The sequence below is a fragment of the Pogona vitticeps genome, chromosome 3 (genome assembly GCF_051106095.1).
Source record: "Pogona vitticeps strain Pit_001003342236 chromosome 3, PviZW2.1, whole genome shotgun sequence".
NCBI lineage: Eukaryota > Metazoa > Chordata > Lepidosauria > Squamata > Agamidae > Pogona > Pogona vitticeps.
In genome coordinates this window covers 16,119,244-16,142,548 of record NC_135785.1, presented here as the reverse complement: position 1 = coordinate 16,142,548, position 23,305 = coordinate 16,119,244, and the positions used below count along the sequence as shown (strand labels likewise).

The following is a 23,305-nucleotide window of genomic DNA, read 5'->3' as shown; positions in this document are numbered from 1 at the left end:
ATCATGTTCACCAATGTAACTCTGGATAATTAACATCAGCATTCATCTCTCTGTGAGATGCACAATTGCTGAAAACAATCCGGCATGCAACATATTTTATATAAGACTCAATGCTATATAGGCCACCACTGAAATCTGTGTTAAGCAGCTTAACATTTTTACAAGACTGTTTTCTACTGGGGACATTTCACTTTTCTTCCCAATTTGACATTCCTCTTGAGTCTCAAGAGGCTCAATATGGCACAAGAGCATCACAAACTGAACTGTGAAGGAAATTGTTTTGGACAAATTGCCCCCAACTGTGCCCTGTAAAACAGGATGGGAATGTGTGAAGTCATCTAGTGCAGCAGCACAGTCCATTCATTTGAGTTGTAGATACTGCTGGGCTTGGACAGTGATCACATTCATTCTGCAGGGACCCAAGGGCTTGAACACATTTTGTTTCAATGTATTCGCGAGGGCTTTCACGGCCGGCATCTAATGGTTGTTGTGGGTTTATCAGGCTCTTTGGCTGTGTTCTGAAGGTTGTTATTCCTAATGTTTCACCAGTCTCTGTTGCCAGCGTTTTCAGAGGACAGGAGTAGTACTCTGTGCTCTGGTGCAGTTTGTTTGGGAGTTGAGTATTTATAGCTGTTGGATCAGCTTTGTCCTTTTCAGGAGATGGGTGATTATGGTGATCAGTGTGTTTTTGTTGTGATAAGGAGGACAGATTATCTCTCACTGTGATTGATGGGTGTCATTAGCTGGTCTTTTGTGTGTAGTGATCCTTGGTCCTTGTGGCTGGGTAGAGCTTGTTGATCTTTTGCAGGCTGTACACTGAAGACAAATACAATCTGTCCCCTGTCCAGCTCCCTGGTTTTGCTGGTTTCGGGACTGCCTCTTTGCCTCGGCCTGTTGGACAAGTGTCTCTTCAAATTGGGAGAGGCCATTCTGCACCGCCTGCCTCCAGACTGAACCCTCAGATGACAAGTTTTCCCATCTGTTGAGGTCCACTGGGAAGAGTTAAAACATGTATAATTATCATGTATGCTACTGGTACATGTAAATAATGACATTTTGTCATGTAAAGAGGCTTCTGGTGGTACTCTGGTCAGATCATTACCATTCTTTGGTATCAGTTTCTACTAATGGCAAACATTTACAGATCCAATGGGAATATTACAGAAATTCTCCACAAATGGTACACCACCATCCAATTTTGCAAGGGGAGTAGTAGAAAAAGTCATGTGATTAACATAGTTTTGATTTCCTTTAGAGATACAGATTACATCTGTTGCTATTATCAGAAAACATTCTAGTTTAACTTTCTATGACGGAATCGACTTTTCAACACACACAAAAAGTGTTAATCAGATCACATATGCCAAGATGTGCTGCCCCCTAATCACTGTCTACTCTATGAAATATTGTTTTCTGAGGCAATTTCATTGCCTTGTCACGCCAACTACTCTCTTCCACCCAAACAAGTATATCATATGTGAGGCAGTGACAAATATGTATTTGACAAAGTGGGCTGCAGTTTAGGACAGTCTGTAACAAATCAAACACCTTACTCTTTAAGGTGTCACAAGACTGTTTGTTGGTTTTGCTAACACAGCTTCATTGCCAAAGTCTCTGTGAATGACACATATGGCTTTTGCATCTAACATGACAACTGAATCTGATGGGTCACTAAAGTATAAGCTTCCTGCTGTAAAGTGGCAGCCAGGATTTTCTTATCCTCTGGTAGGCTATCTTGGATAGATGGTAGCTTTTTCCAGATGTACTGATTATAGGTTCCCTTATCTGCCTGAAAATTGGCAATTCTTATACAGAGGGATGCTGTAGAATAGATTTTGTGATTAACTTGCAGCCCTTCTTGTTGAAGGGAGTAGAGACAGAGTGAAGTCTAGCCTTTGAATGAGTAATCTCTACAAGGCTGAAGGTGTTTAAAAAAATAAATCCACACCTTCTCCTCCTTGTATAGATTCTTGATATGTCTAAAAGTGGATGAAATGGAGGATGATTTATCTCCTGATATCTTCATAAGCAGTGAATGTAAAGAGGATAAAGAGTTGGACTTGAACAGGTGTATTTTTATTAACCCTGCCAAAGACTGGGTCTGATACTGATTGTGGATGTGCAGATTCTGAGCCATGTCTATGATTAGATTGGCATAGGTCCTGAGGTCCTCCAAGAGAGAAAGGGGAAAAGCATCTCCTACTACTGAGTCAGGAGTAGACAAAATTTGAGAAGAAGACTTTGGAGGGGACTGCTGCATCTCCTTTGAGTCCAAATCAGATGTCTCTGGTGGTGGAGAATGGGATCCTTTGGAGAACCAGGTGCTTTCCTGTGGCAGATGAAAGAGAACAAAATGACAATCGTTAAGGAGTGAATGGCCGTGTGCAGTAGTGCCAGGGGAGTGGACTGTTTCTCCTGAATCTCTGGAAGGTTCCGAGGCTGCCTTCTGCACAGATGTAAAACACATGTGTGTGAATTCACAGGTGAACATTGAAAAACTACAGTTGCGGTAAAGCAACTTACCCTGTCTCCCTGAAAACCTGGAAATGTGTGTGTGTGTGTGTGTGAGAGAGAGAGAGAGAGAGAGAGAGAGAGTGTTTCAGTGGGGCTGAGGGAAGAGCCTTGAACATTTTAAAACCCAGGAAGGCTCATATGGTAGTATATTTTGTGTAGCCTGAATCCAGGCTGGATTAAGGCTTTTATGGGTCATAACTAGAGATGGAGGTATTTGTATGGACTTAACACATCTGGAACTTAACACATTTGTATGGACTTAACCCTCTCTTCCTTCCAATCACTCCCGGAACCCCACTCGGCTAGCCACTCCTGGCAATGGGAGGGAGGACGAATCGCTCTGCTAGGCTGCTGAATCGTTAGCAGAGCGGTTCTCTGGGAGTGATTGGAAGGAAGAGAGGGGCTGCAGCCAGGTGTGTGGGTGAATGGTCCATCCCTAGGGGCCGGACCCTCGTTGATTCCAGCTGTGCGGGGGGTATTCGTATACAAATACCCCCATCTCTATTCTTAACCATTGCTTAGAACGTGGCCAGAAATTGATATCACTGTGAGAGTGTAGTGCAACATATTTAAAACAATCCAAGCCAAGAATAGTATAGCTTTGGGGTAGGGATAAGTCAACCACTCCTATTCAAGGCAGCTGAAGCAAACTGCTAAATCTTTTCTTCAGGGATTAACTGCATGTTAGATACCCACTGATTGGGAGGTTAAGGCCTTCCTGATCAACCTGGAGCTGTAATGCTTGACTATGCAGTACATGGATTGATGCTTACTCACAGCAATAATCACTTTTTAAACAATTGGCTTGTAAATACATAATCTGGGGGAAATTATGAGGGAGAAAGTTTCCATAGACTCTCCATAGGCATAAGCAATTATACAACTCCACTTTAATCTTTGCTATAATCTTTTCCAAGTTAAGGTTATCTATCATTTCCAGTTGTTTTGGTGATATAGAGATCTAAATATTTTGATTTCTCTGTATAAACCTCTATTCTATACAACCGTTACTGAAAAGAGTTTGGATATGTAGTTACCAGTTTGCCAGTTAATTTGGTAACCTTAAAGTGAGCCAAAGTCATTAATCGGAGACAGAAATCTTGGGAAGTAGTTGTCTGGGTTCAAAAGAAACATTGCAGTTTTGCTTTGTGGATCACATTCAGTGGCAAGGGAAATTCCTATTTAAATTATCTTCAGACCATACTGCTGTTCCACCCCACCCGCCTTTTGCTTCCCAGCTGAAAATGGAACTCCATGTTTATATAATGCAGCAATTGCATTAGTCATATGGCAGCATTTTCTCTTCAGAAATATTCTGTCAAGTATATACAGTATTTTTTTATGTAGAGGGTCTGCACGTTTTGTGATTGAAGTGGAACTGTAAACTGTATGTCACTCATCAGAGTAATCTGTTATTTCAGTATTGGAAAGCTCTTGCCCAGGTAATGGAATAGACAGTAATGAGTTAGACAGTTTCAGCATAAGGCATTCACATCCAGAGGAAGGAGGCTGATGGCTTCCTCTGTTCAAGAGTGCAGGTGCTTTGCATGCGGTGCTTCTGCAGTCCTTCTGAGTGGTCTTGTTCACCCACTTAAACTAGCATAAGTAATGACATTCTGTAAGGGGGAAAAAGCTGTTCAGAAAACAATGCACAGTTTTCTCACTTCCGTGAAGACATTTTATAATATACAAAGATTAGATTTCATGGCTGCATTTATCAGAAGAGCACCCCATTTTTCATAAGTTTTCTGGAGTTTGCTTAGGCTTTCACTGCACTGGATTCCTAGCTTTAGCACTTCAAGAATGTGATTCTAACTCTCAGCTGACCTCTGCTGGTGAGTGAATGTTTAACAAGCATAGGGTATAGATATCAATATATGTACAGTAGATGGAATTAGGAATGTGCACATCTTAGAAGTTCATTTTCATGAGTTTTCCTCATCACTTTTATACTGCCTTTGTGTGGTTTATTTTAAATGTGCAGCCGCTTGGTGCACATGTTTCAGCGGGTATAACCTGTTGAACCACATGTCCTTGCTCATGTCTTTACTGTGCTGGCTCTGAATTTCAGTGGTGCCTCACTTAACGACGTTAGTTCGTTCCAGCGAAATCGCTGTAGAGCGAAAACATCATAAAGCGAAATTTAAAAGCCCATTGAAATGCATTGAAAACCATTCAGTGCGTTCCAATGGGCTGAATAACTCACCGTCCAGTGATGATCCTCCATAGGGGCGGCCATTTTCGCTGCCTGTAAAGCGAGGAATCCATCCAAAAACACAGCGGGGAGCCATTTTGAGCAGCCGGCTGCCATTTTGAAAACCCAATGATAGGCTGTTTTGATCATTGTAATTCGAAGAATCGGTTCCTGAAGCAGGGAACCGATCATCAGGAAGCGAAAAAAGCCCATTAAAACATTGTTTTGCGATTGAAAAAACATTGTCGTGAAGCAGATTCGTCATTATATGGGGTAATCGTTAAGCGGGGCACGACTGTATTCCATGCCTTTCAGAAACACTGTAGTGGAATGGAAGACGAGTGTGTGTAAAAGCAGAAGAGAGACATTACAGGTAGCATTCACTCGGTGGAAAACTTTAGATAGATGAGATGTTCTGAAACTGTTTGTTGCAAGAAATATTACAATTATAGGAAATGGTACCTCAAGCTGTTTCATAATACTGCAGCCTGACTCTTGATTCGGAAGGAGTTATTGACAGTTATTGACTTTTCCATCAACTGTCCACTACTGTGAATCTCAGGAGGAGAATGCTGCAGGTCACATATAGATCCCCTGAACAGTTCTGCTGATCTGGAGGATGTCGCATGAATGGAGCAAAGGGGATGTTGCCCCCAAAACCTGCTAGAGAAGAGGGCAATCCCATTCCCTTCCTCTGTTCATGAACTGTGTATATTTAGAGATAAGAATTATATAACCTTTTAGCTCTTGAGAGGGAATGTGGGGAATGCATACATTCCCCACAGTACAAGGAGACCACAGTATCCTTATAAAATTAGGAGACCCCAGAGAGCTACTCCTATGCTGCTGGGTCATATAAAGGTCTCCCATTTTCTTCTGAAGCCTGGGAAGCTTGTAGCTGGAGAAAGTCTATATTATCCCTCTGTTTCTCCTAAAAGCAATGGAGGAATTTTTTACTCGCACATTGGGTCAGGAAACCAGCCCTCTAATCAGGCAGGATCTGTTCTTTATCACCCCAGAGTGCAGGGTGCATAAAAACAGGCTCAAGCTACAGGAAGTGAGATTTAGGCTGAATATCAGGAAAAACCTCTTAAATGTTAGAGCAGTATGACAGTGCAGCCGATTGCCTCGGGAGGTGGTAAGTGCTCCAGTGCTGGAGGCGTCCAAGAGAAAATTGGACAACCATCTGTCAGATCCGCTTTGATTTGGATTCCTTTATTGCGCAGGAGGTTGGACTCGATGGCCTCATAGGCTCCTTCAGTGATTATATGATTCTATGCTTCAGATGTTGCATGACGGGGTTGTGGAGGAGAGTAGATGTGACAATGCTCCCAACTCATTTCTCCTGGCCTCTAGTTTTATCTCCTCTGCATACCTAGAAGCCAGCCAGATTGGCAAATTACACCAACAATGGTAGTAAGATACCATCCTTCACCAGAGGGTAGCAATCTAGCTGATAGGGTGGAGAGCAGGCCACATAATACACATGACACAAGAAGGAAATATGTGGGGAGATTAAGATGAATGTCTCAAGTAGGCAGTGGGGTACCATCCTGGCCTTCTCTTTAGGCACAGAAATGTCTTGGATCAGGCCTGACTTAAAAGCTATTAGCAGGAAATAAAAATTAAGGCAAATTTCTAGGATAAGATTAGGGAACATGTTCTCTGCCAAGTGTTACTGCACTGCACTCCACATTGCAATATTCATTGTCGTTCTTAACCTTCGGCTCTGCTAGCTAGAGCTGGTTGGGAGCTGCAGTCCAGCAGTATATAGAGCAACACACATTCCTTGTTGTAGGTGATCAGATATGTCAGTGCAAATTTATTTAGCTTGTACCTCTACAAGACAGAAGAGAACATGCCCTGCCCACAGTTCTTTGTTCACCAAGGGTTTCCCTTGAGCAGAAGGAACCAGCTAGATGTGCCCTTTGACTGGTGGCAGGGAACAGGGGTAAGTACAGTCATAGTTATTTTCCCCATCTCTGATTATAGTCAGGGACAGTGGGGCTGGAAGAGACAGCTGGAGCCAGTGTGGTTAGGATTTTTAAAGTCCATGGGACACATGTGAGTCAGACCGTTGCTTCCTAGGTATAAAGAAGAACTGGCACTCTAGGTGATAAAAGTTTATGGGGGAAAACACGATATCTAAACAGTCACTTGTTTCCAGAGGAAAGGCATGATGTCTAAAGAGCATGTGTCAGTTAACACTGCAAGTAATGTAACACTCTAAGTAATGTAGCAGTTCAAAAGCATGTAAAAATGTGAGTAGATAAATAGGTACCACCTCGGTGTGAAGGTAACAGCGTTCTGTGTCTAGTCGCGCTGGCCATGTGACCACGGAAACTGTCTTCGGACAAATGCTGGCTCTTTGGCTTGGAAATGGAGATGAACACCGTACTGTAGAGTCAGACATGACTGGACTAAATGTCAAGGGGAACCTTTACCTTTTAATTAATGTAACGACTAAATAACAACAAAGTAATGTATGTATGCATATCCTGTCATCACATCTGGCTGTAAATACCAGTTAGACAGAGTTAAAGAAACAGGCCCATGTTACAGGCTTATATCAGGCCCTGATAAATCATGCTAGGGGGCCCAGATGGAGGGATGTATATCAGGGAGAAGTTGTTACAAGAGTCTGTAATTCCCTGCTGGTTAGTATATTTAGAATTCTGCTTTTTCTCCCCTTAAAGTTCTGATATTACCACACTATATTTATTTTATAGTCCCCATATCTTATTATTCTTATCCCGCGCCTAAGCTGGAGTATACTAGTCATAGTTGACACGAAAAGGGTCAAAGCAAAGGTTAGTTACTGTGGAAAACTTGTCACTTTTTCCACATGGAGAGGGAAATGAAATTTCATTGAACTTTGTGGTTTTATTTTTATCTCATCTCATTACTGAGTGTGACCGGAATCCTTGCTATAAAGTAATCTAAAGAAGGAAAATCGGGTCCACATGTTAAGGATTAAAGGTCAAGAATGATTCAGCTGCAGCTTCTGGCAGCTAAGGTGATGTAATAACTACAAAAGAATAGCTATAGTAAAGGAGGGATATCTAATTCCCTCAAACCCTCCCCCCCTCCTCAAAAATATAGAAGCTGTGTTAGGTCCATTAGGTAGCAATTTAAGTTATGTTGACTGTGGTTTAAAAGGCACTGTTAGCGGCCCCAAATATTTGCACTGTAACTATTAAATATGTTTTTAATAAAATTCCAAAATAGATATTGTTAGAGTAGGAGGAGAGAGGGGCTCTGGTAGTGAGCCAGCATAGAGTATGAACTGGATTTTGTTTGGGTCTATCTTTATAATAGTTAGAATGACAACACTGAATGTGATATTGATTTGACAAATGCAAAACCATGAGCATTGTTTTCATTTTTGTTTTTCTGGGGCAAATCCAGCTTACTCTAACTAATTTCATCTGGGTCGCCTTCTATAGTGGGGCTTTAAATAACTGTCAATAAAAGGTTTCCAGTTGTGTGTTTGGCTTAATGGTTGCAATGGTTTGTGGGTTTTGAAGGCTTGAGACTGTATAGACATTATTCATGCATGCGTGTCTCACTTATGTGAATAATGTTGTCTTGGCATAGTAAGGAATGTATTCCAAGAGGACCGATACTTTGCAATGAAAGCTCTAAAATACTGTACAAATCTTAATGCTGATGGATGAGTTTGGGTTGCTTAAAATAACAATGACCTTAAAATGGCCTGTAAGATTTTTTTGATGTGGTATTGAAACCTAGGGGTTTGAACCCAGGCTTGGAGTTGTCAGGAAATTAAACTCAAGTTTGTTCTTCTTCGGTATTAGGTAACTGTTGAATATATATTTTTAAGGCTGTTTTATGTGATCGCTGCACTTTAGGGCAGGTTTTGTATTTTCCACCCTGTGCTAAACTACGCCTGCAGTGAGCAAATTATTTTCACCATAACCAACGTGTGTTGAACCCTCGGGTTGCCAGATCAGAGTTGTTTCATTTGCTTGGAACTGGATTCAGCTTGGATAGGAAATGTTAAAAGCGAACCAACTCAATAGCCATTCATGAACAAAGCAGAAGTGTGAACAGCATACTAGTACAGTGGTGCCTCGCTTGATGAGGATAATCCATTCTGGTAAAATCGCTGTTAAGCGAAATCCTCATCGAGCGAATTTAAAAAGCCCATTGAAACACATTGAAAACCACTCAATCCGTTCGAATGGGCGAAATACCTCAGCGTCCAGCGAAGATCCTCCATAGGGCGGCCATTTTCTGGTGCCTGTAATGTGAGGAATCCGTCCTAAGCACAGCGGGGAGCCATTTTAAACAGCGGGTGGCCATTTTGAAACCCAATGATCAGCTGTTTTCTGATCGTTGTAAAGCGAAAAATTGATTCCCGAAGCAGGGAACCGATCATCGTGAAGCAATTTTTCCCATTAAATACTTCATCATTAAGCGATTTCCTTGTCTAACGAGGTAATCGTCAAGCGGGGCACCACTGTACATCTTTTGTACTAGAAAGCTATTCCTCACCATTCTTCATTTGCAAATTTTCTTCCGTGCGAGTGTAAAATTGCTCATACCCGAGCACTGAGGCCAAGCTGGAAGAAAAACAAAAGGGAAAACCTAAGTGCAATCATATATGTATTTAAATTGCTCAAGCAAACTGATATTATTTTATGATTAGTAGATCAAATTGCCTAATTATGGATTACTGTTTTGAAGTTTTCACCTATAAATTACATGATACAGTCACCAAGGTATGAGATCATTTTAAAGATGGACACAGCTGGTAAAAGTGGCTGTGTCTCTTAAAGATAAGACATAAAGCTAAGTTATTTGAAACCCCTTGTATGACAGGTTAAATACAGACTTGATAGACCTGTGTTCAGATTCCATTTCAGTCACTGCCTTGGTTATATGTACAATCTACTGTCACAGCTCTCGGTTCACTAGACAAGAGGCAATTCCTTACACAGTAGAGCAGAAGGTTTATATGCTAAAGGTGCCAGGTTCACTGCCCAGCATCTCCACAGAAGCCATATGGCCCACCTGTGGGGCCCCAACACATTTGAAGGAGGCCACAGATTCAGCTGTTTGTGTTGTATCCTTGTTTCCACACTACGAAAGACTTCCCTTGTTTGGCAGGGGGCCCTGGAACCTGAGAAGAGCTCCTAAAAGGGCTGTGAAAAGAAAGAAAGAAAGAAAGAAAGAAAGAAAGAAAGAAAGAAAGAAAGAACGAGAATTGTTGCCATTCACTGTAAGCCAAGAGTGGCCAACATGTGCCTAGTGGGCTGTATGCAGGCCCGTGGGTGCCTAAATATTCCCTCGGCACTACAGGGACCTCCCAGCTTCCCTACCTCCTGGAAAAACATTTTGAAAAGAGTTGGCTCAAAAACTCCTAGGGGACATGAGGGGTCAGTTGTGCCATGTTTTGAATGGTCCCCAGCCTCCCCAGATGAAGGGGGGGGGAATTGGCCACTAAAATGCAGAAGGCGGCCAAAGATTAAGCGTGTAACCAATGTCTTATCCCAGGCATTTGTTAAAACGTTAAAATGCCAGGATTATGAACCAGACAAAAACAAACTTTTGCAGGAGAATCCAGCATTTGTTTTGCACTCTTTATTATTGATGGTAACTGTGATTTTTTATTGTCTTCCCCCCCCCTTCTTTTTTTGGACAGAGTGTGATACAGAAACAAAAAGGGTTCAAGATGTTCTTTCTGGAATGGAGAAACCACAGGTATGTGATGGGTAGGGCTATTTATTCATTTATTTTATATGATAATGTACAGATAACGTGTATATTACTTTTATTGGGGCTTGTGAAAGACTGCCTCCTGTCATAGAAGCCTGCCCCAGATTTGACATTTCCAGTTAAGAGCCTGTTCCATCTGTCACCACCTCCAGAAGCTAGGTTGGTCCGCCTGTATGAGACAAGGCATTCTCTGTACCAGCTTTTTTGATTGGGGAACTCTCAGGTTCCTTCCGTATTGAGTTTCCAGTGACTAAAATTATGTTATTGTGTATGACCTGTGGCTTTTAAAAAGTACCACTAATCTATTTCTAAAGAAAGTTTTAATATTTATAAATATCATATGAATCTAATGTCTATATTTAAATAGAACATTCATTGTATATTGTTTGGAGGACTTGGATGGGCAGAAGGCAGTTGATGAGTTATAAATAAACAAACACATAACGGCGCTCCGCAAAGCGGACAGGCAGAAGCCTCGCGAGAGGATGGGCAGGCCTGGCTCAATGCGAGTTTTTTAAAACAGGCCTGCGCCATCCTCTTCCCTGCCTCGTGATCGAAGGGTAGGAATGACAGTAGCTGGTCACTTTGGGGGAGTGACTCAGCAGTCACACATCTGTTCATTATGGAAGCTGATTAATATCATATTTAATCCAGGTTCAGGCCTACAGAATTACAATATCCTGACAAGTTCTTGGGGGTCTAACCACTGTACTCAGGTACCCTTATAGAGCACTATCCCCAAATCTACACTTAGTAGTGCTTCACCCTCAGTATCATCTGGACTTTCTTTTCCTTTCCCCCTGTACCCATTTGGCTGTGCCAGAAACCTGTTTTAGAGGATTCCCAAGTGCTCTTGAGCAAGGGTTTATGGCACATGGTAGGTCTGCTTAAAGAAGGGGGCTCTTAACCACATCTTAATATCCTGACATTCCACTATTTCAACATCTTGAGTCAATATTTTAACATCACGCTTGAGCCCATTAACTTCTTTTTATTTAAAATGTGTGAAGGCGTTGTCAGTCAAAGAGCATATAAATATTTTAGACAAATAAGTAAATAAATAAATAAATTTAGTCCCAAGTAGAGCAAATACCTATGTCTGAAGCATGTCTGCACTTATCTTCTGCCCTCTCTGGGCCTTTTGAGGACTACAGCCATGGTACTGCTTAGGCATAGCTGCGGCTCCTTATCTTCCACATTTATTTGCTCCTGCAGTTCATACAATTAAACCATTAGTCGTTTAGCTTTTCGAAACAACTGGATATGCAAAAAATAGTCCTCATAAACATATAAAATGCTCTCAGCAACATTCTTTGCATATTATTCCTAGGTTTCCTTTCACATGTGTGGCACTCGGAGATTATGTAACGTAGCTGTCTGGTAGGAAGGTTTACTGGCATGTATTTGCAGTTGACCTGCATACTTTACTTGTGACTTCATCCCATATGTAAGCAAAGTGGCTGCTCAGTATTCCCATCAGTTGTAACTTTATATTGCCATCTTACATTTGATGAGTACAATCTAAATGCAAGAGTCATCCCCACCATATAATCATTAGTGCTTTTGTAGAAATAGTAGTACAGAGTGTAACTTAGCATTTTGCTTAAAAAGCCTTAACCAAGAGAAGCAGAAGGAGAAACATTTAAGAAGGACCATACTGGATCAGACCAAAGGCTGATCTAGTCCTGCATTCTATTTGTTTGTATGATATAATGACTTCCTTGCAATGGCTTCCTGGCCTTCATGTCATATCATGTCTGATCACTAATTAGAGGTGATAGCAGAGAGAGCTTGAAGACCGTATGGGCTGTATCTGCCCTGCAGTCCAGAGGTTCCCTTGCTCTTCTTCACCATAGGCTAGCACGTTGAGTATGAGGAAGTAAAATCTGTGTAATTTGCAACCATATAAAACAATGAAATTTCTTGTGCAATTAATCAGTCCTGTAGCATCAGTGTAAGCCTAGACAGAGACTCTTGGTGGAGGCACTAGTCATGCGTAATAGGACAATAATAAAATTGTCCATCTTTGCTGTGTTCATTAGAAATTATATCCTACTCACACTCACCCCATTGCGTTCTGAGCAATTTACCAAATTGACCATGAAATCTATTTTAAACATTAAAAGCCTATTTAAATAATGCTTTTTATTTCCAAAGTACATGGATACTTTAAAGGGTAAATCCAACATTTTAAAAATATTTTTTTAGCCTTTATTATGACCTGAATTCCAAGAATATCTTACTACGTTGGTCCTGTCTTGAGTTAAGCTCAGGTGTGTGTTGGCATTATTTCATGAAAGGCATGAAACTACCTTCAGCTCATTTAAAGAGAAAATTAGGGTAAAAATATTTTTAATTAAGCAAATAATAAATAAATAAATTTTCTTGTTTCCCATAAAAGTAAGCTAAACTTGTTTTCTGAAGTGGATTTAACCAGTCAGTCACTTCTGCTTTTTAGAAAAAGGCCCTATGGAACTATATTATGAATGAGGTGCAGAAATGACCTGAAATAGTTAATACAGTTCCTAGAAGGTACAACTGGCCATTTGAAGCCCCCCCCCCGCTTTCCAGTGACTAATAGCGCCATCTCAAGGCTAAAGTGACCATTTTGCAAACCAGCATGAAATAATTTTTTTAAGAAAAGTTTATGTGCATGGAGAAGGTTTGGAAGTAGCAGTGGGAGCCCCAGAGGGGTTACATGTTGTCAGCCTACCACATTTTTCTCATTATTGATGTAACTACGTGTGTGAATGATTAAAACCTTTGACTAAATCAGGCATGGGCAACGTCTGGTTTGCAACCTGCATTGTCCCTCACTGTTGGTGTGCCGGCTGATGTCAGTTGCAGTCCAGTGACATATCTTACTGGCCACAATCTCTACCTTAAACATAAAAGATAGTGAGGCACTTGTAAAATGATGCAGATATATGGTAATCTACTTAGAATCCAGGCTTCATAGAAATGGTTCTGAATTATACAATAGTATGGCTTTTATTTATTTCATTGGGATTTTGTGGGAAAAGTGAAGTGTACACAAAGGGAAAGAATTCCTTGGAACAGATTATGAGGAGTAAATTGTAACTTGTGGCATATGCTCACTGCATCGTGCTTCCAGTTTTTGAATGGCAAAACATAACAAAGCAGCACTCAAAAAATTTTTTTGAATCGAAAGAGTTTAAATAAGAGTAATTCTATTATCATATTTATAAGAAATCCTCCCAACATAAGCTATAAGGACCCACTTCAGCCTTTTAGAAAATAAAATTATCAATGGAAAGAAATGCCAATCCAATAAATTTAGTTCATCGAGGCGCTTTCAAACCTTACTCATAAAAGGCTAAGTGTATACTTAACTAACAACAACAGCAACAGTATTAATTTACGTAATATTATTCAACCCATCTAGACAAAGTTCATATTACATGTTTGTTTCTTCTTTGTTTAAACCTGGGACTTCCTGGGATGGGACTCAGGGAGTGTGACAAGATGACTGAATCATTCCAGCCTGAATTGTGTATATTGTGCTTAACAAGGTCATTTTGAGATAAGGCATTTCATTTGGGGCATGCAGTGATTGATGACACCTTAGTTAGGCATCCTTCAGTCTCAAAAGACTATGGTGACATGCTCTGTATGGAGGATTTGGAACAGCGACTAGTGTGGCTGAAGAGGCCAATTCGAGAGTGACAATCTCTTCCACACTGAAGACAAATCCAATCTGTCCCCTGTCCAGCTCCCTGGTTTTGCTGCTTTTGTGACTTCCTCTTTGCCTCCGCCTGCTGGACAAGGGTCTCTTCAAATTGGGAAAGGCCGTGATGCACTGCCTGCCTCCAGGCTGAATGGTCAGATGTCAGGGTTTCCCATCTGTTGAGGTCTATTCCTAAGGCCTTCAGATCCCGCTTGCAGATATCCTTGTATCGCAGCTGTGGTCTCCCTCTGGGGCGATTTCCCTGCACTAATTCTCCATACAGGAGATCCTTTGGCATCCGACCATCAGCCATTCTCACAACGTGCCCAAGCCAACGTAGATGTCACTATTTCAGTAATGTATACATGCTGAATATACCAGCTCGTTCTAGGACTACTCTGTTTGGAACTTTGTCCTGCCAGGTGATGCCAAAAATCAGTCAGAGGCAACGCATATGGATGACACCACACCTCAAGCAAACCTGCTTATCATGATCAGGATCTCTTTCCCTTTAAAGAGAAAGGTTCCGAGTTCTCCTGATTGTTTCAGCCAAACATGGAGGAGGAAGCTACTTAATGAACTTGAGAAATTAATGTCTTCCTTGTCACTCACCTTTGGAGAAAAAGGGAGAGGAAGTCTTGCATTGATCCAGACTGACAAAGTGCATCAGCAATACTTTGAGAGAGCTTTTGGAAAAAGAAAAGAAAGAAAAAAACCTTTTCAAAGCATTGTTGATGCATTAGGAGCAACTTTTTAAAAAATTCAAAAGTTTCCTTCCCTTGCCCCCCCCCCAAGGCAAATGGCAGGGAAGCTTCCCATTTCTGAAGGTCGTTAGGTGATTTCAGCAAAGCGACAGATCCCAGCGCTCACACACATCTTACCTGCACTTTAAAAACAGTAGCCCCAACATGAAGCCAGAAGGTATGAGTGGGAACTCCCTGGTTTTTGCTGGCAATTACATTGTGCAGTTGCTGGAAAATGAACAAACTAGCCCATCCCCAAACCGTGGGAAAAATCCCACACAGTTACACCCATATCAATAAATAGAATTTTCATCATCTGGAACAGTGGCCCCCAACCTTGGCTAACCCAAATGTTCTTGGACTTCAAATCCCAGAAGCCCTGGTAGAACAATTGCAGTCCAAAAACACGGGTTACCTAAGATTAGGAACCACTGTTCTAGAAAGAGGAATAGTATAAATGACTCCTTCTTTCATTTGTGATATTATTGCTCTTCTTCCTAGTTTCCAAGACCTTCCAGTAAGAATCATTATTCATTGTACTTTTTAGATTTTAGGACAGATTAAAGTTCATAAAAGGATAAAATCTTTCATTGTAGTGTTTAGCCATATGTTCGACATTGGTACGTGTGTCCTCGGTAATAATCGTAAAGAAAGGAAACCATTCCAATAGAACATTGGCTGGATGTAGTACATTAAGTTCCAAGTCTCAGACTGATTTTATGCAAAACAGTTATGCAACTATGTGTCCATAATAAAAGCATTTGTGGGGGAGGGAACCCTCTCTTTATAGTTAGTAGTATATATCTCTGCCCCCAAAATCTACTATGAATGAATGTCTTCCTTCTTTTCTTCATTTCTTTTAACTTAAAATGTGTAATTGATATAAGATATGGCATGTTGTTTTCTCAACTGTAAACATCTTTATTCTTGGCTACCATTTCGTCCCATTAGGATACCTGAGGCATTTTAATTGCACTGTCTGATTTTGAGGAGCTTTTGCTAGAGACTTAATATGATGCCAGTTTTAATCAGTCCAGATTTTCAAAGCAATCTCTCATTTTTCATAAGCTGAGAAAAATGTTAATGCTACATGAAATCTTCTTTCACATGATACACTTCACCTACACCTCTGTAATTGTTTCTGTTCTGAAAGTAATTTCTGGACAATCTCAGCATTATAGACCTTTTGGTATGGATGAGATTTAGCTGTACTTGCAAATAATAGCTTCTGGGCTCTTTGAAAGATTTTTCAGGATTTCAGCTTGACACAAAATATGTGTGCTTCTTATCAGGGTCCCAACTAGTCATGATGTGTGAGACTACAGTGTTGGCACAGTATCTGTACATGTTGCCCACCTTCTTCTCTTTCAACTTATTAGCAGCTATGGGTAGGGTTTATTCTGGGGTGTGGTGGTGGCAGTGAGAGCCAGCCTGTGTAGCCTTGGGGACAGCAAGCCGCACAATTCCAAAGGGCCCTGTAGTAGGGAGTGGTAAACCACTTTTAAGTATTCTTTGCCTAGAAAACCTTGGTAATCAGATCTGATTTGAAAATAAATTGTTGTTGTTACTATACTGGTAACGACGATGATGATGGTGAAGAAGAAGTAGATACTGAATCCCGACAAAACAGTTAATAAGCAAACCAGGACTTTGAAATGCATAATTATCTTTCTTTTCCTCCATATTTGATTTCACCCTCAGCTATGTAAGTGTAGAGTTGGGCTGGTGGAACTATTTAGTTTTAAGGCAGACGATTAAGGTGAGGTACAAAATGGTTCCACTGGCCTTTGCTTGTGTTCTAGAATGGATTCTGCTATGAGTCCAGGCGTGCATAAAAAAAGTGTAGTAACTTAGCATGTTTGGAGGCAAGGATTAGTATTGCTATCAGTATATTTTACTGCATCAGAACAGTGGTAACAAATATAGTGAAATCTGGAGACGTTCTTGTTTCAAGTCAAAGTGCCATGGCCTCTAGAAAAACTGATGATAGTTACTGCATGATCTGCTGTAGAGCAGTGGTCCCCAACCTTTTGCGAACCACGGACCTGTTGGGGGGTGGGGTCTGTGCACGGGGGGGGGCATGGCACACTTGCGCACATGTGTGGTGAGCGGGGCACATTCATGGGTGAGTGGGGCATGCTTACATGCGTGGGCAGGCCACCTGTGCGTGTATGTGGGCGGGAGATCTGTCTGCGACCTGGTCCTGTGAAGGCCATGGACCGTCAATGGGGCATGGACCTGGGTTTGGGGAGCCCTGCTGTAAAATATAGATTATATTGTGGAGTTTCTATATTTATAGAAAAATAGCCATTTTAATCTGTTGCAGCAAAACCAAGCTTGCAAGCTTGTTAGAAGCGAACAAATGCATCATCCCATATCTTTTCAGATGCACTCATTAACTCCATGAGATGCATACATTTTGTAGGTAAGCATAGGTAAACTGAAGAAAATGTTAAGATTAAAATCATCGGAAAAATATGTGAAAATATATAGTATATGACATTCATTTTAAATCTTAAATGTATCTGAAATAAACACAGTGACAGCTGGAGTGGTTCCTGTTGGCCACCAAAAAGTCCTTTTGTGTCCTCATTACATATGCTTATGGCACTGGCCAGAACAAGAGCTTGTATAATGATCTTAACATCCAGAGAGATGCATATGAAGAGATGCAATCCTTCAGATATTTGTATAAGGCTTTGTGAGCCGTAATCAGCACTGTAGGACAGGCCAAGAATGGGACAAAGTGCTCAGTCTCTGCACAGTGCTACGTTTAGCCTCTATGTTTGTTTCCAGAAAAGAGCACAATGCCTGCTGGAATGCATCAGGCTTTGGGTATATTTTGAAAGCACTTCTGGGCCATCAGAGCCCTGGATGTTGGATTGGATTCCGGTGGAGGCAGAAGAACTCTGCCACATTCCTACACTGAGCCAATTTGAACTTCTAAAAAATCATGAGGTGTTTTTGAGACTCCACCGTTTAATGCCACTATTGTCTCCACTGCTTTTATTGGCCATATGTTTTAAGTGTACCATTCAGGCTTTTCTCTCTCTCCTCCAGATGTTTTTTCCCTTTAAATAGAATGACTTGGATCCAAAGATGTGTAGAAGGTCACCCAAAGAAAGTTTCCCCGTGCCTCACTGGAGGTTATACTCATCTCAATAGTCCTCCTATATATTGCATCTCGCATTATTTCTATGTATTGCATCTCGTATAATTTCTGGGGGCTCCCTGGTGCTTCAGAGAGGCTTTTCAGGAGAACAAAGTTTCTGTAACTGTAAGGAGTAAAGATGAACGAAAGAAGTTGCCTTAACCCTGAGGCAGACTCTGAGGTCCCTCTAAGAGCAGCACTGTCAGCTCTGAGTGGCAGAAATTCTCCAGTGATTTAGAGGGGATTTATATCTAACTTACTCAGATGTCTCTGCTAGTCTCTACTGGTCTTCTGTTCAAGTGCTAACCAGGCCCAACTTGGCTTTGCTTCTAAAATTATTTGGGATTGGCTGTAATACAGGGAAGTTTCCTTCCATAAATATTCTGAAATGAATGGGGTCAATAAACTTGCCTTAGAATCCAGTACCTGTGGGCTTTCTTTTCCCTTCAAGGAAAAGAGTGCTGCCATCATATGGGTGATGTGTTTTGTCTATATGTACGTTTCTCCTGGACACATATCTGTACATTTAAATTCCAGTATGCATCTTGATATTAACAGGAAAAAAAAAAACTTATTTTTCTCTTCTAAGGTTTCGAATATTCAAGCAAGAACAGTTCTGCTCACGTGGTCACCTCCAAATGGCCTTTTAAGTGGGGAGAGACACAGCAATGGTTTGCCTTATACCTGTACTTACGAAGTTGCCTTATCAGACAAAGGGAGGGATGGAAAGTACAAAATGATTTACAGGTAGATCATTGTGTGTGTGTGTGTTTTGCTGTTTCATACATATATTTCAAAATCTGAAGTGTAAAGAAAAATGACTGTCCTTGCTTTTCCAGAGTTGAACACATTCTTTCTTACACAGTCACATTTATACTTACTTTGCCATTTCCTCCTCCTTCTGATCTCTCCTTCCAGCAGATTTTTCCGTAGTGTTCACCAGCTGGAAAAGTTAATCTGCTAAACAGATATATACATACCCCTGAGACTGCCAGACTAGAATATTGGGGACATGCCAGGTTGACTACTGTGCTGTCTGCAACATTTATGAAATCGTCTTGCATCTGAGAGCACTTATTTCTTCGGATGTCACCTATTTTTTCATAAGAGGGCTAGAGACATACTGTACAGGGTTTCTCTTCATGAGAAATTCCTGCCTGCTTCTGCCACGTGCAAGAGAAATTCTGCTATATCTTACATAACTGTCTGCTTCACACAACCACTTCCAAGTGCTGTGGCTGGGCACACTAAGGTTGACACCTGTAATGCAGGCTGCACTTATGAATATGTTAGTGGACAATTTTGTATCATATGAGCCTCCATAGCTTTTAAGATCTTCTGGGGGAGGCCCCTTTCTTGATGCCTCCATTCACACAGGCTTTTTGGGGGTTGATGTGAGAGAAAGATTTTTCAAGAACTGCTCCTAGGTTGTAGGATGCACTTTCTAGGAAGCCATGTTGGCTTCCTCTCTCTTGTCCTTCTCCCGACAGGCAAACTTTGTTTTCAGATAAGCTGTTAATTAACTTGGACAAATAAGTGTTGCCCATCTAAGGAAAGGAAGGAACCTGCTGGCTGGATTCTCAGAGATGCTCTAGAATGCTTTGGCTATTATTGTCCTGGGCTTTATCATGTGAATATTGAAGTAACAGAGAGCCTATTTAGCAAAGTGGCAGTTGTGTGACCAGGCATGTGGCCAATATAACTGGACGTTTGCTGAATAGCTGCAGTCACTTCTATATCTTCAGTGCTACACTTGATAAAATCCAAATGGATACAGGTTTTACTTTAATCTTATTTATATTGAGCTAAGGTAGACTATTGACTGAATGGAATTTATAGTAAGTGTTGATTTACTGTTCATTAGTTGATTCAGTGGGTGTATTCTTAGTTGAGACTAGCAATAGGATACTGACTGTAGTCTTTAATTGATATTTTGCAAGTCTTGAAACTACTGGCTGTCTTTCTAAAACATTGTTGTTGATTTGTATGATCTTTAGGTAGAATATACAGTATATGACTTGAATCTAGTAGGAACCACAAACTATTGTAGACCCACTGAATTAATAGGAATTATATAAAGGTTAATTTACTATTCTACCATTGATCCAACAAATCTACTGTAGCTGGGACTACATGTTGGATTTTGGAATATCCATTTAACTTGACACTGCTTTGTTGCACTTTGTTTTCTTTTCCAGTGGAGAAGAATTGGAATATAAACTGAAAGACCTTAGGCCAGCAACAGAATATTACGTTAGGTAAGCTACAATCATTGATAAGTGTTCATCATTTTAATCAATTTAGTTATATATGCTACAGTGGATGTCCAAACATGATGGAAGCCAGTGCTTAAGAAAATTGGCAAGCTATGTTCATTTTGTGAACTGCTGAAGGTATACATTTTCTCATGTTCCAGACATATGAACTTAAACACAGACAACTGCATTTCCATGTTTACCTGTGTATCTCTGCTTTTTCAAATAAATGCAAAATGGATCTGGGATTGCCACATGTGATTAACACAAATCATATTTGGCCATTCACTGTAATATACAGAAACGCTGAGAGCGTTCTCTTTTTCTCTGACTAAAAGTGAAAGATAAATTATATGCTTTTCCACAGTTCACAGAACTTCAACCCTGTTGTGGCCTCTGCTTGTATTTTTAGGGTGTGTTTTTACATTGTTTTGAAATTAGTTATGGTATTATTGATTTTAAAGTGAAAGAAAAAGGCTGTGTGTGTTATGGAATAAAGATAAGACAATACCCTTCTTGTTTCTGTTTATGAAAACTTGGTAATGCAGTTTCGCTAAGAATTTGCTTGTACATTTCTCAGTTTGTACCAAGCTAACTTGACTGAGCATTGAGAAGGAAGAATGAAATATGGTAAACATTTTCAGGATATAATTCTGTGTCTCAAATTTCAACAGTGGCTCAATCCCTACATCTTTTTTTCAGGAGAACCAAGAATACAAGAAACATACAAAACCCAATGTAACACGAAAATCGCTGCTATAGAATACATATTACAATGAATGTTTGTTTAGATTCAAGACGGTTTGTTAGATCATGCGTATAATAGAGCCATTGCAATTAATGGGATGTAAGTCAGTAACTATTAACCAGTAACTATTAACTATTTGCCCTTTCTCTCTACTATGGATGTGAATAAATCAGTGAGTCTCCAGGAGAGTAAGTGAAGGGTAGCGTAGTAACAGCAGCAAAAAGGTTTGCATGAGAAGTGTGACCTGATGAGCAGTTTATGTTCAGCTATGTACCTATGCGAAAGGCAGGACTAGAGGAATCCCAAACCGGAATTAAGATTGCTGGAAGAAATATCAACAACCTCAGATATGCAGATGATAGCACTAGGATGGCAGAAAGTGAGGAGGAATTAAAGTACCTCATCATGAGGGTGAAAGAGGAGAGCACAAAAATGGTCTGAAGCTCAGCATCAAAAAAACTAAGATCATGGCCACTGGTCCCATCACCTTCTGGCAAATAGAAGGGGAAGATATGGAGGCAGTGACAGATTTTACTTCTTTGGGCTCCATGATCACTGCAGATGGTGACAACAGCCATGAAATTAAAAGACGCCTGCTTCTTGGGAGCAAAGCGATGACAAACCTAGACAGCATCTTAAAAAGCAGAGACATCACCTTGCCAACATAGGTCTGCATAGTCAAAGCTATGGTTTTTTCAGTAGCGATGTATGGAAGTGAGAGCTGGACCATAAGGGTGGCTGACCGCCAAAGAATTGATGCTTTTGAATTGTGGTGCTGGAGGAGGCTCTTGAGAGTCCCCTGGACTGCAAAGAGAACAAACCTATCCAATCTAAAGGAAATCAACCCTGAGTGCTCACTGGAAGGACAGATTCTGAAGCTGAGGCTCCAATACTTTGGTCATCTCATGAGAAGAGAAGATTCCCTGGAAAAGACTCTGATGTTGGGAAAGTGTGAAGGCAAGAAGAAAAGGGGATGACAGAGGACGAGATGGCTGGAAAATGTCACTGAAGCTACCAACATGAATTTGACCCAACTCCAGGAGGCAGTGGAAAACAGAAGCGCCTGGCATGCTCTGGTCCATGGGGTCCCAAAGAGTCAGACACGACTTAATGACTAAACGACATGTACCTGTAGGCCAAAATCCCATTGAATGTTCATGCAAACACAAGTGCAGTGGCATAAGTTGGAGCAGCAAATAGTTAACAAATCTATACTTGAATTCCCTGTTGCACATCAGTTCCTCAACATACGGCTAGGAATTCAGTTAGGTACTTTTTGGTCAGTGGCTTGTTGGCACAATTTGCTGCAATTATGACACCATAAATATTTAGTTGAATTGTAGCATAGAAGGTTGTTCTTCTTAACGTTTCGCCAGTCTCTGTGGCCGGCATCTTCATAAGAGTCCTGTCCTCTGAAGATGCCGCCCACAGAGACTGGCGAAACGTTAGGAAGAACAACCTTCAGAACACAGCCAAAGAGCCCGAAAAACCCACAACAACTATTTCCTACAACGATTGTCTCAAACAATTGGCACTGGATCATAGAGAGCTGCTTTATATTGAGTCAGGCTCTTGGTCCATGTGACCCAGTACTGACGCTGACTGGGAGCAGCTCTACAGGATTTCCATTTTTTCTGCCATTCTTGGAAATGCTGGGGGGTTGAACCTGGCACCATCTGCATGCAGAGCATTGTATGTTTTATATCTTCTTCTAAACTCTCATCTCCATATTTGCTTATGAGCAAGCCCACCAGCACCACCTAAATGTAGAACAGATGGAGGCATGTGGATTTGACACATTACCACTTGCGGATACAACTGATCATATAAACATTAAGGAATAACATTTGAATTAATATGTATATTTTTGTAAGGTTGTCCTCTTGTTATGAAATGTGTTCAGTTAAATATGTTTATTCGTTTCATTGAAACTAGAGATCTAATGCAAACAGAGTGTTTTGTTTTTTAGGTCATGTTACTTTTTTCCAATGGTGTTACATGTTTGTTCAGCTATTTTTCATTGCATTCTAGCTTCTGGCAAATATTGGGAAACAATTCTGTTTTTAACATTTTAATTTATATTTTAGACCATTATTTCTTGTTAACTCATGCTCAGAATCCTTTTCAAAAAATCTATTTAAATGGATTTCTTTTTGTTGTTTAGAAGATAATGGTAAACTTCAGTATGTTTTCTCTGCCTTTCATTCCACTTCTCCTCTGTGGGACACCATTTGCTTTGTTCGACAGAGCAGCATGCTGCTAATTTTCAGTAC

At 40.7% G+C, this 23,305-nt stretch overlaps 1 protein-coding gene across 1 annotated transcript in view; it reads left to right on the top strand.

Moving 5' to 3' along the window:
- FNDC3B (fibronectin type III domain containing 3B) overlaps nt 1–23,305 on the top strand; it is a 351,384-nt gene that overhangs the window by 229,882 nt on the left and 98,197 nt on the right. Inside the window, exons 7-9 of the mRNA XM_020793802.3 lie at nt 10,374–10,432; nt 18,619–18,776; nt 20,228–20,287. Of these exons, the coding sequence (XP_020649461.3) occupies nt 10,374–10,432; nt 18,619–18,776; nt 20,228–20,287 (277 nt within the window). The remainder of the gene's footprint in view (nt 1–10,373; nt 10,433–18,618; nt 18,777–20,227; nt 20,288–23,305) is intronic.